Source organism: Labrus mixtus, chromosome 13 (genome assembly GCF_963584025.1).
Source record: "Labrus mixtus chromosome 13, fLabMix1.1, whole genome shotgun sequence".
Taxonomy (NCBI): domain Eukaryota; kingdom Metazoa; phylum Chordata; class Actinopteri; order Labriformes; family Labridae; genus Labrus; species Labrus mixtus.
In genome coordinates this window covers 2,192,443-2,207,585 of record NC_083624.1, presented here as the reverse complement: position 1 = coordinate 2,207,585, position 15,143 = coordinate 2,192,443, and the positions used below count along the sequence as shown (strand labels likewise).

The following is a 15,143-nucleotide window of genomic DNA, read 5'->3' as shown; positions in this document are numbered from 1 at the left end:
CTGTAAACTTGTAATGAGGGCGGTGGTGTGAATAGGGCGGAGGGCTGGGATGGGTGGGAGAGAACACGATGCTTAATGAGTGGGCCGGCGGGCTCAGCGGTAACCCCGTTGTATTGGCCTGGTCTAAGAAAGCCGGGGTGACGGAGGGGATCGGGAGTTTCAGGGTGGGACAGCACAGGAGGGCACGGTGTTATTTAGGGAGGGGAGGAATAAAAGCTGGGTTAGAAAGTAAATGGGGGTCCTGACCAGCCCCTGTGCTCGGCTCATTGTGGAGGTGAAATTTATGGCTCAGGACTTCCTCAGCCAAGGACTCCCCACGTTGACTGGTTAAGTGCCGTGAAACAGTCGACAAAGAACGGAGGCAAACAACACTCTGAGATGAGAGGCTGCAGGACGGTGGAAGACAATGTGGACGCTCAACGTTGGAGACACATGGAGTACAAACGTGAGCTTCACTGATATCCAAATGGATGAAGACGATGACGTTGGGCAGACTGAGTCGGTCTGTCTTATATGTTATTATAAATGTCAGCAGGGAGACATAGAGGTGAAAAACAAATCTAAAAATGATTCAGGAGTTATGCAATAAATCATTTCATAAATAACTACGAGAGTAAAGAAGTTACCAGTTCAGCATTTAAACATATTTTAGGGGCACGTTTGCACACCCCATGTACAGAGGCTACGGTCCTCAAAGCGGGCAGTCCGGGTTCAAATCCCACCTGTGTCTTCTTTGCCACATAGAAATAAAAATAGAAAGCCTTTATTGTCATTATAAAGCGCATAAACATACAGGCACCCACAGCTACAAACAACCTGCACTCAAGAAAATGTACAGCAGATTATGGATATTGCACAGTCTAAAAGTAGCTTGCCTCAAGTAAAGAATATAAACATATATTACACAGTCTAGATGTAAATATTGCAAAGGTTAGAAAAAATGTCCTCTGCAGTAAAAAAAAAAAAAAAAGAAATATTGATTTGTAAAAGAGAAAAATACATGTATGTTCAGGTGGGAGTGTATAAGTAGTACAGGTAAGAAGGAGAAGGGAAATATCTATGTATGCACAGAGGGGAATTATATTGCTCAAGGAGTCGAGGGAGTGAGGGTTCCCCACTCTCTCTCTCTCTCCCTCTCTTCCACTGTCCTGTCTCTTTAATCCTGCATCAATTTCCCCAAATAAATCTTTAAAAAAACAAACTTATTTTATATCCCTATTTTACTCAGTCAATCGAACCTCTTTGTACTCAACAGTCACCTTTATAAAGATTCAGAAAGGTGATTTTTTACATTTCGATTTTTTACATTTTGACATTTTTTACATTTACTAATTAGTACTTTAAGTTAACCTGTTAAAAAGGATCTGGAGATGAGTGTTCTTGACCATTTCTTCTCATGTAGTTAAACTTAATATCAACTTCATTTTATTAAAAGTATTTTTTGGAAACTCATAGCGTTTAGTTTGCAAATCTAAAGTGGGTATCATTTACACAGATTTGAACTGTTTAACACTTGTTTCAGCCCATTTTAGCGAGCTTAGATGTTTTGGTTGTAACAATAGTCTTGTTCTGCGCTGTTTGCCAACTCTCAAAGGTTTTATCTGGTTAAAGAGGAAACATTCCTGCAAGACAATGACACAGATTTTGTATATGCTGTCTTTAACGAGTAGCATTCAGGGCTAAGTCTCTGCGTGTGTGTGTGTGCGTGTGTGTGTGTGTGTGTGTGTGTGTGTGTGTGTGTGTGTGTGTGCGTGTGTGTGTGTGTGTGTGTGCGTGTGTGTGTGTGTGTGTGTGTGTGTGTGTGTGTGTGTGTGCGTGTGTGTGTGTGTGCGTGTGTGTGTGTGTGTGTGTGTGTGTGTGCGTGTGTGTGTGTGTGTGTGTGTGTGTGTGTGTGTGTGCGTGTGTGTGTGTGTGTGTGTGTGTGTGTGCATGCGTGCGTGCGTGAGCATTGTCTTATGAGCTCTCCTCGGCCCATTGAACAACAGTGATGAAATGGAGATGAGTTAAAGTGCTAACACAAAGCCTGAGCAGACCCCTGCGTCGACGCAACAATGAAACCACCAAACAGGAGAAAGTGAGAGCCTCTTGGAGGGGCCGAGAGAAAGAGCGGAGAACGAGAGGGGGGAGAAATTAAGGAGGGAGAAGAGAAAAGAAGAAGGGCTTCACCATCCTGAGAGCAGGAGGAAATGGACGGTGGGCAAAAGGTGGCAGAATAGAGAGCAACCCGGAGAAAATAGCAAGGTAGCTAATCCCTGCGAAGATAAAGCAGCTATATGTAAATGAAAGACGTGAAGTTTGGCCGTCTTACTTTGATCTGTGAATCAAGCCCTCCCTCCTTTTCCTCCCCCACCTCCTTCACCTTCACCCTCTTCTCCTTCCCCCTTTTTCCTTGTAAGAAAATCAAGCCTTATCTAGCTTAATCTCACTTAATGGCATCGAGCTCCTCTTTTGTGCTCCCTGATGCTAATAGATTCTCGGCCTTTCTTTTGCCACTATTCACATATCTCCCTCCATAATCCTCTTATTCCAGGGTGGCAATTATTTTGAGTATTTTATCAGCATTATGATTATGACTATTTGCATTATTTTTATTCACGCAGGCCGTGCTAAGGGTCCAGCTTTGCAGCGAAGAATATCCTCCCTCCCACCAGCACCCTCTCATTCTCGCTGCCTGCTTTCTTCCAGCGGGGAGGCGAGTTTGCGGGAGTGAAGCCCCTTTCAGAGTGACACATTTTCAGGGCGTTTGAACATATTGTGGAGTGAGTGTAATGAGTAGCACCAAATCACCCGTCCTGGCTCCTTAACACAGAAACATCAAGAATTGAGAGAGGGGGCTAATAATCAAAAGGCCTTCTTTTCTGCGGAGCTGTAATTACATGGGTGGGTTTTGATCTTTTGCTTGTTGGGGTGATGAATGGGGGGAAGACAGGAGGACTGTTTCAGTGTTTTAGGGTGGAGCGGCGGGCGAAAGAAGCGTTTCGGCTCCGTGTCTCGTCAGCATCATCAGGGAAGACCCAATAAATGTGAAACAGCTAAAAACAAAGAGTCTGCTGTCTTTGAGAGTATCACTTCTCAAAGTCATTCGACCTGAACAGTGATGTAAGAAGGGTGAAGAGCTAAGTTATTTGTTCCTTACAAGATGGGAAAAAGTATTTTTGGACTCTTTCTCCTTGGAATGATGTCTTTATGCAACTGAATTATAACAGAAAATACATTTCATGGGAGGGATGTATCCTGGAACATCACTTTTATCAACAGAAGGGGTAAATTTCTATATATGCGACAAGTTGAAAATGTTCACATTTGTGCTTTCCTATTTCAACGAAAAGATTTTTACCTTGACAATGCTCTCTTCAATTCTCCAATAAAGATTTATTTCATTGGATAAAACAAAAACCTGCTGATCTAAACTTTAGACCCTCTATTCAGTGTCAACTTTTCTCCTGCACACACACACACACACACACACACACACTCACACACATACGCATGCACTCACTCACAAATGGAAACACTAGAGGAAGGGTAATAAATACTGACTTTAACCTTCAAACAAAGGTGTGGGTAAAAATGCTGCATTTGTAGATAATGAACAACTGCAATGAGCAATAATCAAAGAAAACAAGCAAACAAATTCTCAGTGTTTGGAGTGTATTGCTTAGTTGATTTTAGTGCATGAAAATAACTTCTAGAACACAAAACCAGAGAGTAAAGCACAGGCAAAAGGACACATAGAGAAACAACCAAGATTATATCGGCAGCTTATATTGACTTTCACGATCATAGAAAAAAAAAAGTGTGAATACGTTTTCAGAGCTTTTGAATATTCAAATTCTTCTGAAGTTCTTGGCTTGTGCACTTTATAAATATCAGTCACTTATTTTGTCACCATGATTCACTGAACAAGTCTCTGCTTCAAAAACAAAAGCTTTATATCTCTGTGTAAAAAAAAGTTGTTACAGGATTTACAACATTAAGAAACTGGCTAGCCAACTACAGAATAGATCCATTGAATAAAAAAAAGAGCCAATCATGGTGGGTGATTGCAGTTAATTATCATGTAGAAATGTTATATATCATAGAAAATTGCATACATGTAACAGTCATCAAGCCTTCAGAAATCCTCTTCATGCCCCTCTTTCATGTGTTACTTTGGGTATCTTGGAGCAGGGGCGGAGTGGCTGAATCTCGGCAGTCTGCACACTCCACAGGGGCACAGGGGCCCTCCTGAGGCCCCTGCAGAACTCCACTGCACGGGGCCCAACGAGGCCTCCATATGGCCCGGAGACAGCAGGGGGCACTTAGCAGCAGAAGTCGACGAAGCGGAGGAAGAGGAAGAGGAAGAGGCTGCGGAGGTGAGGAGCGACTCCTGGGTGAGGAGGAGCTGACTGGGGCCGGAGATGAGGGGCCAACCTCCAGCGAGGAGCAGGCGAGGGACAGGACCCGAGTTTACCCCCATCCCAACGCTGACCTCCCCCAATAGCCTCCTCATCTCCTGCAGGGACGAGCCCAAGAGGAGGATGTAGTTCCGGGCGAGGACCAGGGTGGAGATCTTGGAGAGCCTTCGTCCTGGAGGAGCTCCAGGCTGATGGGACTGAGAGGAAGAGGAGGAGGCAGACGGTGAGGAGGCGTAAGGCACCATGACCTCCCTAAGAGCATCCATAGCAATGTTCAAGTCCTGCATCCTCTTCCTCTCCCTGCTGTTGATCTTCCTCCGCAGCTCCTGCTGCTCCTCGGGGCTCAGCTCCCTCTGAGGTTTGGTGGATCTCTGGATGTTTTGGAGGCCGTGGATGGGAGAAGGATTCAGGCGGGAGCTCAGGTTGAACCCAGGAGGACAGTGGGGTAAATCCTGGATCAAGCCTGGGCCGCAAAGAGGATGAGGCTGCTCCTGGGCCCTCATCAAAGGCACATTCATAGTGACCTATAGAGTTTTTTTTGTTTTAAGATGAAGTTTAAAAAACGAAAAATAGTCAAAGCAAAAGACTTTCTCTTCTGCTTTTAAAAAATCCGCAAACTGCAGGAGTCAGATCTTCATCGCTCCACCTGTTGATCTCCTCTGTGCCTGCAGAGAGCTTATCTCAATTTGATCTCATTTCCACAGCTGCGTGCAGTGAGAATGATAGCTCACACAGAGGATAAGTGAGCTAAATGCTCCCCTCAGATACCCCCACCTCAGCTCAACTCCTCCCAGACACATGATGCGCTCCTTAGAAACAAATATACATGTCTGACTTCTGAATTCTAACAGCTCAATCAGAAATGGGCAATTTAAAGGGGAATAATACCAGTGGATTAGTTTCTCAATCCTGTATTAAAATCTCATTAAGATAAGGTTCTCTGCTTGAATGTGCACAAGAAGACTGTACAGGCTTAAAGCAGAACATATACAGAGATAATTAAAGAGGAAAACTGATATTTTAAATGCTTAATTGTCAAACTCAGATTAAATAAGAGGATTGGCTAAAAAACTTTTGTTCCTGAACATCCTACCTGCTGGTTTATTTGTTGTTTGGGGGTTTCTTTCCAACATATTTACAATGAGTAAAAGTGAGAGAGTTTTTCCATGCAGACAAGGTGACAATGACAAATTCTCTACAAGTTGAAAAAGTTAGATAAATGAAACAGGGGTATCAGTAGCAGCAGGTGGGATGTTATTTGATGAGTAATTGCAAAAGTTTAAACAAGGACCGCCTGATGAGTGTGCATGATGTTTCTATACAGGGGCCACTGTGGCTCAGAGGTAGAGCAGGTAGTGCACTAATTGGTAAATTTGTGGTTTAAACCCCGACTCCTCTCTTGCTTGTTGAAGGGTCCAAGGGTCCAACCTCAAATTGCTCCATAGGGCTTAGCATCCACGATCCTGAAGGGGAAGGCTGGCTACGTGCATTGCAACAAATTATCAATGTGTATAGGTTGAACGTGGCACTTTTAGAGCACTTTGAGACTTTGTAAGCTGCCTTAAAAGTGATTTTTTTCTGATAGTTTTGGTTTGATTATTTGAATCAACATTCACAGACTTTGGTCGACCCCTAACTGAAATTCAGTTTGTAAAAAAAACAGGCTTCCAAAGTTTGCATGCTTGAACACAAACCTGAGACGGCTAAGGGGCGGCTGCGGCTCTGTTGGTAGGGTTGGTCGTCTCTCAAACAAAAGGGTTGGGGGTTCAATCCCCAGCTCCTGCTGTAACATGTCTAATGCGTCCTTCAGGCGAAACACTTAACCCCGAATTGCTCCCGCTGCCTTGTTAGAGCCGTACATGAATGTGTATGAATTGGACTAGATACCTCTCATGGTCACTTTACACAGCAACCTCTACCATCAGTGTTTAAATGTGGAGGTGTGACATGCGGTGTAAAAGCGCTTTGAGTAGTCAGAAGACTAGAAAAGTACAAGTTTATTTACCATTTACTAATGTGATTAGCATTAGCTGCTTGACATTGTAATTAGCAGTTTTACTGTGGGCATATTTGAAGAATGGTGTTAGCTTAAAGCTCCAGGACCAGATGATTTTTGTGACTTTTTCTTTCTATTTATTTACTTTTAAGATGCCTGAAGTTTGTTGAAAATCACAACAACACTATAGTCATGATAAAACAAATGAAAGTCATCAGTAGTTTTGTAATGTGACAGAGAGCAGGTATTAGCAGTATTAGCGCGGGCATTAATTGTCTCAGGGAACAGTTTTGGCAGACAGTGAATGGAAGCGTCATTGTGTGGCAGGAGTTAATTGATGGTTTTGAGGTGGAGGTTATTGTTGCTCAGCTCTTAGTGGCTAAGCTAACCAAATTAGCTGGCAAAGAGCTGGGCACGCTTCCAGACAGGCACACAACAGGCCAATTGACTCCGACCACAGGTGAAGCTGGCCGGGGGCACCCTGCAAGGCTGGAAACCTCAAATGTGCCATTCATGAGCCACAAAAAGAACCTCAGCATCACTCCACTGCACCGGGAGTCTGGCCGTCCTTTTTTGCCCTCCTTCCCCTCCTCCTCCTCCTTTTTCTTGTAAAGCCCATCTGAACATCTGAAAAGGAAGGCAGGGGGAAGAAGGGAAGGACAGCACCGTCACACACAGAAAGCAAGTTGTTTACGATGAAAGCAGAAGGAGATGCAGAGGAGGAAGACCCTTTCTTTCTCCCCCAGCCGCTCCTCTCTTGTTGTTCAACAAGTGAAAGATGTGTGTGGAGGCGCTTCCCTTCCCCGCCAGCGGTCCGGTGGCGTCCGGCTGCTGCTGTGATTGAAGCTGAAAGGACGGCTGCAGACGGACAGGAAAGGGAGGGCTTCATGAAAAGGGCCCCGCGGATGGCCCTCGCACCTGCAGGAGAACAGAGTGCAGGCAGCCAGGATGAATGTGGGCATGTGTGTGTGTTTGTGTGCGTGCCTCTGTGCTCAGTTTGATTCTAGTGCCTGCTCAACAATGAGAGGTAGTAAACGGAGCAATGAAAAGAAAACAAGCCGTGATGTTTTTGACTGTATTTATGGATCTAATTTCAGTGTCAGGAGACAAAAAGGACACCTGCAAGGGGCCACACATACAGAAGTCAGTTAATAGAAAGAAAGACGCTGGTGTCTACTAGAAAACTGCACCTCCCCCACTTTCCTTTTTTTAATCCACACTTACAAGGGATAAAAAAGTGAGCTGTATTTGAGGCTGCAGGCCAGCATATCCGCCTCCTTTTGATGAGGCTGGAACAGGGCAGGAGCACCGGTGGCTTCAGGGCAGGGGGAAGACTAGTGTCTTTATGGTGGAAGGGGGACTATCCATCTGGGCAAGGCCGTCGAATGGTGGCTCTGCACCTGGGAACTAAATGACTCGTCTGTGTGGAGCTGTTTCCTGCGGCTGACAGACAGGAAGACACCTCAGCCAACCTCCTGGGTCAATTTGTCTCTCAATACAGCGTGAAAAACACACCAGGAGTGATACTGTTGAAAAAATGGCAGCTTATTTGTGTGTGTCCTTGAAAGCCCTGAAATACTCACAAATTTTTACTTTATGTTTTGAATTTTGTGTTGGTGTTTGTTTCACAAACAAAAAAAATCCTCATTAAAATAAAAAAAATTTGAAATCAGTTTTTACTGAAAGAAGCCAAATTTTTAAGCAGAGCAGATACATATTGAAAGATTCCAACCCAGATTTCAGATCTGTGATTCCAGGGTAACGTTAAATTAGAGTTTAGTTGAGTAGAGTCATGTGACCAATATTTGAATCTGGTGATCGGACTAGAAGCAAGAATTGGAGAAAATGAAAATGGGATTTTGATATTACACCAAGTGCACTCAATCAACAAATAATCACAATAAAGACCAAGAAATAAATTCTTGAACTACTTTTTTTTTCATTTGGCATTTTAAAAATCCTTAAATTACTATCCCTGATTTGGTGTGCTTGATTGGTTTAATTATGTTCTTTTGAAATGTATAAATAATCACCAATACATAAAAATGTTGTTTCAAGTAAAAAAAAAAAAAAAAGATTTCAATGTTTAACTTGGACCACCAGGGTATAGAGCAGATTGTTCTTTGTTGAAAAGCACACTTAATACCCTCTATTGTCTCATTAATTGAGTACAAATTGGTGTAATTATGAATCCATCTCATTGTATACAGAGACGGCTTCTCCGGCTCACGGCTGCAGGCCTCGACTGAATCTTGACTTAATGCAGTCAATTTGTGTCAGGTGTCTGATTGAGCTCTTTTGTGTCACCTGATGATTGTGTGGATGTGTTTTGCTGCGGGGAGAGAAGTTATCATGTTTTAAGTGTCTGAAGAAGCCTCTCTTAGTGTGATTACACAGTCTGTTTTCTTCTTCTCTGGTCCTCTTTGACGGTCCTGCTCAGAAACTCCTGAATGAAACAAAGTCTTTGATTGGTCCCTGGCCATGTATATTTATTCCTGTTCGGTGGGGTGGGGGGGGGGGGGGGGGGGGGGGTGTTTCTGATGTAAATGTTCAATGATGAAATCACGAGACAGACTCTGGTTTATTTTAGGATTTATTCGGTCGAGGTCAGATGACAGCAACAGAACACAAATGGCCTAACCCTCTTCATGTTAAAGGTCTTGCTTATATTCTGTTTCCAAATTCCTTTCCATTTGGATACACTTCTAATAGGCTAGAAAGAAGACATTACCTTATATCAAGGATATACATTTCTTCAACTCAGAAAATCATATTTTCTTTTCAGTTCACATCATACACTTGGCTCTAATCCAAATATAGATCTGCTGCTATGAGATGTCTTACACCAGGAGCCACCAACTACTCCTTCAAGAAAAATCGCAACCCAAATATCTGACATTTATCAATCAATCAGATTTATTTAAGAAAGATTGTGCAGTTTGGACCTCAGACGGTACAAAGCATGATAGAACAAAGAAACTGAATGAAACAAACTTGTTTAAAAAAAGCGCTTCATAGACTTCTGTACAGCATTTTTCTTCCCGCCACACATTAGTGACCCACTGAAAACAGCTCCACGACCCACTTTAGGGTCCCGACCCACCAGTTGAGAACCACTGTTTTACACATATGTATTACAGTAATACGACCTAAAGAAAAGTTACCTTTAGATGGTTGACAGATTAAAATGTTATAACCACAAAATAACCAAAATGGATAAATTCATGAAAATATACATACTTACATTGTTCTTTATCTATTAAGAGTAAAGATTTTCCTATGGAAAGATATTTTGACAGATGATTATCTTGCTATTGTGAAACATTGTAAAGAAGCTGGACATCATAAAACCGTCTTTTAAAGGCAATATGGACGAGATCATTTAGTGAATAAAGCATTGCTTTAAAAGAGACCTCCCTAGCAGATTAACTCAGTCAAGCAGCCAATGGAAACAGCATTGTATTTATCTTTCTATAGGCTTTTGATTTTACTCAATTTTCAGATACTAACATTTTCCATTAATCCAAAACATTTACAAGCCAGAACCTCAGCTGGTGATGGAAACTACACATTTGGAAAACAGTACTTTGACATTTGAGAATAACCTGAAATGCTACCATATTTGCATTAAGAAAGAATTACAAGTTGAAAGTTACAAATTGCTCCCTTTTTTCATTTAAGAACAGTTCTCCATAACCACTGTTATATGTTTGTGTTATAAAATCAAAATGTTGGTAATTTGCACAAAGAAAAAAAAAAAGCCCCATTCGTTTTTGCTATTATCACCAAACCTGCAAAACCTTGTCTGGCTGGATAAACAGGATTTTTGGCAGGATTTTGACAGAGCTGCTAACAGGAGCACTAAATGACGAGGAGCACCTGCCAGAGTCTTTATGTGTCAAACTGTCGCCTGTTTACTATGTGCAGAGAGGGTCTAATGAGAAATTAACAGTTGCCAGTGACTGATTTCCTCCATGTGTCCCTGCAGGCCAACAGGTGCAGCAGCAGACACAATCGAAACATAACAGAATAGCACTTTCACACTCTTCTATACGCACTAACTCTTGCTCTGTGAGCCGCGGCCAAAGACATGAGAAGATTACAAGCTGTTAATAAGATGGAACCAATCGGCTGAAGGTCTGCTTTTGTCCTTCTCAGCACGCTTTGTGGGCGCTTTCCTGGGATAGTCGGCATTTGGTGCTGATCATAGCGCGGCAGGGATAATGAAGGTGGGAGGGGTGTAAGGTTTCAGCCCTCCGGCCCTTTGTGAAAGAGAGCCTAAATGCTTGGCTCTCAATAGCTGCACACGCTCAGTTGGTCACGGTTGTTTAAATACAGAGGGCATTTGTCACATTCATATTTCAGGGTGCTAAGTGCTCCATTGGCACTCACCGTCAATGAGTTTTTGATGTTTTGTTGTGTTTGATAGCTGTATTCTTTCCACATATAGACATGACATTTCTTTCAAATTAAAAGCCTGAAAATCCTGCAAAATGTTAAAATTTCCATAAATGTTTCTTCACGTTTTATGTTGATTTTTCTTTAAACAAAATACTTAATTTATGTCATTCCTCATCGCCCCAACTATAACCACACTATGTGATTGTCTATTGTTAAAGCAGATGGTCTTTTGTTGGAAAAACGCCACATCGGATATTTAGGATTTCTGCTAATAGGCAAGTGTCAGTTACCCCATGAAGTATCCCTAAACCCCCTCAATCCTATTTAAGCGTGACAATGATGGATTCACAGACACTAAACTTCCACAGGAATCCTCTTCCAAAGTCAAACACAGAGCTCCTTCTTCCTCTCTCTAAATGACTAAGACTATAGGTAAGTCTAAATGTTGTGGGGGTGGGTTGAGATGTTTCTTCTGTGGGTTATAAAGGCAGTGCAAGGCTAATGGTGGCTTTTCAGAGGTTATTCCCATCTGTATGGAGGGCGGTGCACCGGGGCTAAAGTCACTGTTAGAGTGAAAGCTGATAGCAGTATGATGGATGAGGATACGTGTCCATGACATTAGACTTCTAAAAGTGATGCTGTTCAACGCGGGAAAAGACGTCGAATGTGTGCTCAGATAAAGAGCATAAAGCTTCTGGGTGGAAATGTGGGATTGGCTTTATAGAATTTGCAGGGTCACCCACTGATTGCATCTATGGTCATTTTGATTAACCTTTCTTTCTCATTGTTTAGGTTAATCTAGTCCATTTGGCTGTTTGTTTGTCTTTTAAAGGATGGAAAAAATAGAATATAAGAAGTGATACTGTTCAGAACCAAAATGGAAGAAACCCGAGCAACAGAAAACGTACAGGTTGCAAACATTATGGTTACTAAAACCAATTTGGAAGACAGAATTAGGTATAGTAATATCCGGGAAACAGAATATGTTATCCAGGAAAGCACATATGATGCAGATGGTGGCCCAGTAAAACTGACTGAATTGAACTGTTATTTCAGTATTTTTGTGCATGTGGCACACTAGCTACAAAACAAAACCATGGGCAGTGAAAAAGTACATCCACTCTTTCTCTCTCTCGCTCCCTGATTTCTGACTCTATCCACTGTCCTATCTCTTCAATAAAGGCACAAAAAGCCCAAAAATAAATCTTAAAAATAACAACAGGAGATAATGCAACAGAGTGAGGCCCAGTGTACAATTAACATTTGCCATTAAAAATGATTTGATGTAAAATGTAAAAACTGGTGTCCTTCAAGATTCGGATTATGTCGATGAGGAAGCAAGACACTGAATTAGTGCGTCTTGCTCCCAACTACAGGATACATTTAAATGTTCAAAGATTTGAAGGTCATGAGATATGACTTTAGAAATGAATCTTAACCAAGTGGCTGAATTTTAAAGTTTGTCTTTGCACCTCTGCACCTTTAAGAAAAAGCTAAAGACCCAGCTCTTTCATGAATACCTACTAACTTAATGATGATGGTCTCCATATTATTGATGATGATGATGGTTGTGACGATGGTTTTTGTTTGATAAACGACGACTTATAAGATGGTTTCTATACTGATTAGAGCTCTCAAGAACTGCCCTCAGTGTTGTGCTTTGCCTCTGGCACGTCGCATTGGATAAAAGCGTCTGCTAAGTGAATTGTAGAATTGTCTTTGGGCCTGCCAAAGAAACAGAATGGTATTGGGTTAATACATTTCTCTTGTACTTTAGGCTTTTACTGAACAGCAACAGGATTCACTGAAGTATGATTTAAGCCATCTGAACTGGACTTGGAAGTTCTGTGTATGAGCAATCGCCAAAAACCCATCACATAACTTTATTTTTCAGTGTATGGTCTGTGGGGGGGACCGGGCCTGTTTTCGTTTGTTGGTGTTTCCAATTGGACACATTTCACGCACTGCCAGCTATGTGGACACGCCAAGGCCAAAGCAGGATGCGCTGCAGGGATCACATCTCCCATCTCCCAGCTGACCGGGTGCAATGAGGGATCCACCGGGAAGAGATGAAAGGAACTGCTGGAGGAAAAGTGTTTGGAACTATAATTGCTTCTGTTTGCTACACCATGCATGAGTAGAAGGTTGTTGAATGAATGGATATGATCTTTGCTAGACTTGTTCCACTTTTGGGGCTGTCGGAGGTTCTGTGAGGGGACCCCCGAGGGCATCCGAAAACCCAATCTGTGGATTGTCCCGTAGAACAAAGCGAGCTGACTGAAGAAGGAAGAGCAGCAAATGCATTCGTACTTACCTCCAGCTGTAGCATGTGCAGCATCTCCATGTCTTAATCCATAGTTGAACTTTTTTCTTTGTGAATTTTCTGTTAACTGAGTCCAGAAACTATCGCAAATTCTTCATGCCCTTCTAAAGAAAGTGTCTAAAGTGTTTGATCGCAAGAGATTTTGTGAGATTTCTAGTTTTGAAAGTCAGAAATCCGGTTGTTGGTGAAAGGATTCTGTTCGTGTGCTCTCCACAAACTACAGGAACAAAAGTGTTAGATCCATGATTATTTATTGTCAGTATGTGGTCTTACACACTTTCAAAATCTTCTAAGAATTTAAAAACATTTTAGTGCTGACCAGGCTCAATTTTGAATGTTCAACTATAACCTGTTTCTGTGTCATTTTAATGTATTGTTGGACACTACGCCATGAGATAATGATGAATATAAGTTCAATGCATTAAAAGGAAATTATTTGGTGTTATGATAGCACTTTTCCATCAGAGACAAATATTACATTTTTTGTGGAACAGCATTTTCTATAAATTCAGTGACAAATTAGCTTTTTATTTTTTGGAACGTCTTGGGTCTTTTCTGGAATTAAACTTTTTTACATATACTTCTGCTCAGTTTCACTACAAGACTGTGTACCCACTCTTGGGACTGGGCAGAGTTCAAAAGATTAAATGTATATGTTCATTGTGAGAAACCTCCTCTCGCTTGTTTTGTGAACAGAGAGCGGTTTTGTGCATTTGAAGACATTGTTCCGATTTTACTCAATCTCGCCACGGCAGGCTGGCAGATGGATGCAGTGGATGTAAGATGATTCTTTCAGGCGTTGATGGACACATCTGTCAGCCTACACTCTGTATCTCACACACAAACCAACCCCCCTTTGAGAGAGAGACCAAAGTCTCTCCGCTCTGCCTTACAGCCACCTCCTCCTCCTGCAGCTCATTCACCTCCCACTGTGCCCCTGCTCCTCACAGCCTCTCAGCACATTAAAATCCTCTCTAAGACCTAAGAGATCAGGCTGAAGCAGCCTCTACTCTCCCTTTCTATTCAGCCTCCACTCTGATTAAACTGCAGCAGGTTTATCACAGATGTTGACAGAACTCACGATGGGCCTCCCACTGAGAACCGTTAACTACCTAGAATGATGTGAGCAGCTGCTGACCCGTTATTTTGATATAATGGTTGAATACAGATCTAAATATGTCATGTAGAACACATACTGTTGGTTTACCAGCTTGCTTGTGAATCAGATGACAGACATTCTGAGTTTGGTGCTAATTTGATTTATGAAACAGGGACCCTGGGGAAGCAACAACTCAGAGCTGACATATGTTGCAGTGCAACATGATAGCAGGCCTCAGTAACTTGACAAATTGGGGTTCTAGTTATTAAAACATCTCAAGTTGGAATGGCGTTGTGCAGGCAGAGATTTTAACACTATATATGCTAAACATTAAAGTTAGTGTGATTTTTAATTGTTGTACTGCCTTAAGCTAAGCTACTGTTCTACTGTGCTTCCTGTTTGAATTCTACCCTGCTATTCTCTGAAATAAAGTAAGGACCTTCTGGTAGATCTGAGTTTACGACTTAACCAAAGAAAAAGGAACTTGTTACGGATTCAAAACTGAACGAAAACAGCTCAAAGGAAAAGTGAAAAGGTTCAATATTTGATGTCATAAGGTGTATATTAATTTTGTCTCGTCAGCTGAACTGTCAGAGAGTTTTTTTAGACTGAAATGAGACATTCAAAGATGCAGCAGTGTCGATCTTTTCCATCATTGTTGCTGGAGGGAGACACTGAGGAGGCTTATCCATGGAGCGCCCAAAGGGACACGATAATCGCAATTCATAAAAATAAATTTGAATCTTTACTAATCGCGATTACCTAGTTAATGCTGACAGCCCAAACCTAAAGCCGTCCAGTGAGGACTTTATTGCACTTAAAAGCGAAGGAGGAGACTAACACTTCTAAGGATTTGTGTTTCTACCATGACGAAGGACCCTAAATGACTTTCCATTGATTTTGCGTTGATTGGTCATTTTCTCAGAC

At 42.1% G+C, this 15,143-nt stretch overlaps 1 protein-coding gene across 1 annotated transcript; it reads right to left on the bottom strand.

Moving 5' to 3' along the window:
• Positions 1-3,474: 3,474 nt before the first annotated feature.
• olig1 (oligodendrocyte transcription factor 1) lies at positions 3,475-5,116 on the bottom strand. The gene has a single exon (XM_061054626.1). The coding sequence runs from the start codon at positions 4,913-4,915 to the stop codon at positions 4,148-4,150; it is 768 nt and encodes a 255-aa protein (XP_060910609.1). The 5' UTR covers positions 4,916-5,116; the 3' UTR covers positions 3,475-4,147.
• Between the last annotated feature and the right edge of the window lie 10,027 nt (positions 5,117-15,143).

Excerpts from the sequence above, each read along its gene's own strand:
- olig1 (XM_061054626.1), bottom strand. The coding sequence starts at position 4,915 with ATGAATGTGCCTTTGATGAGGGCCCAGGAGCAGCCTCATCCTCTTTGC.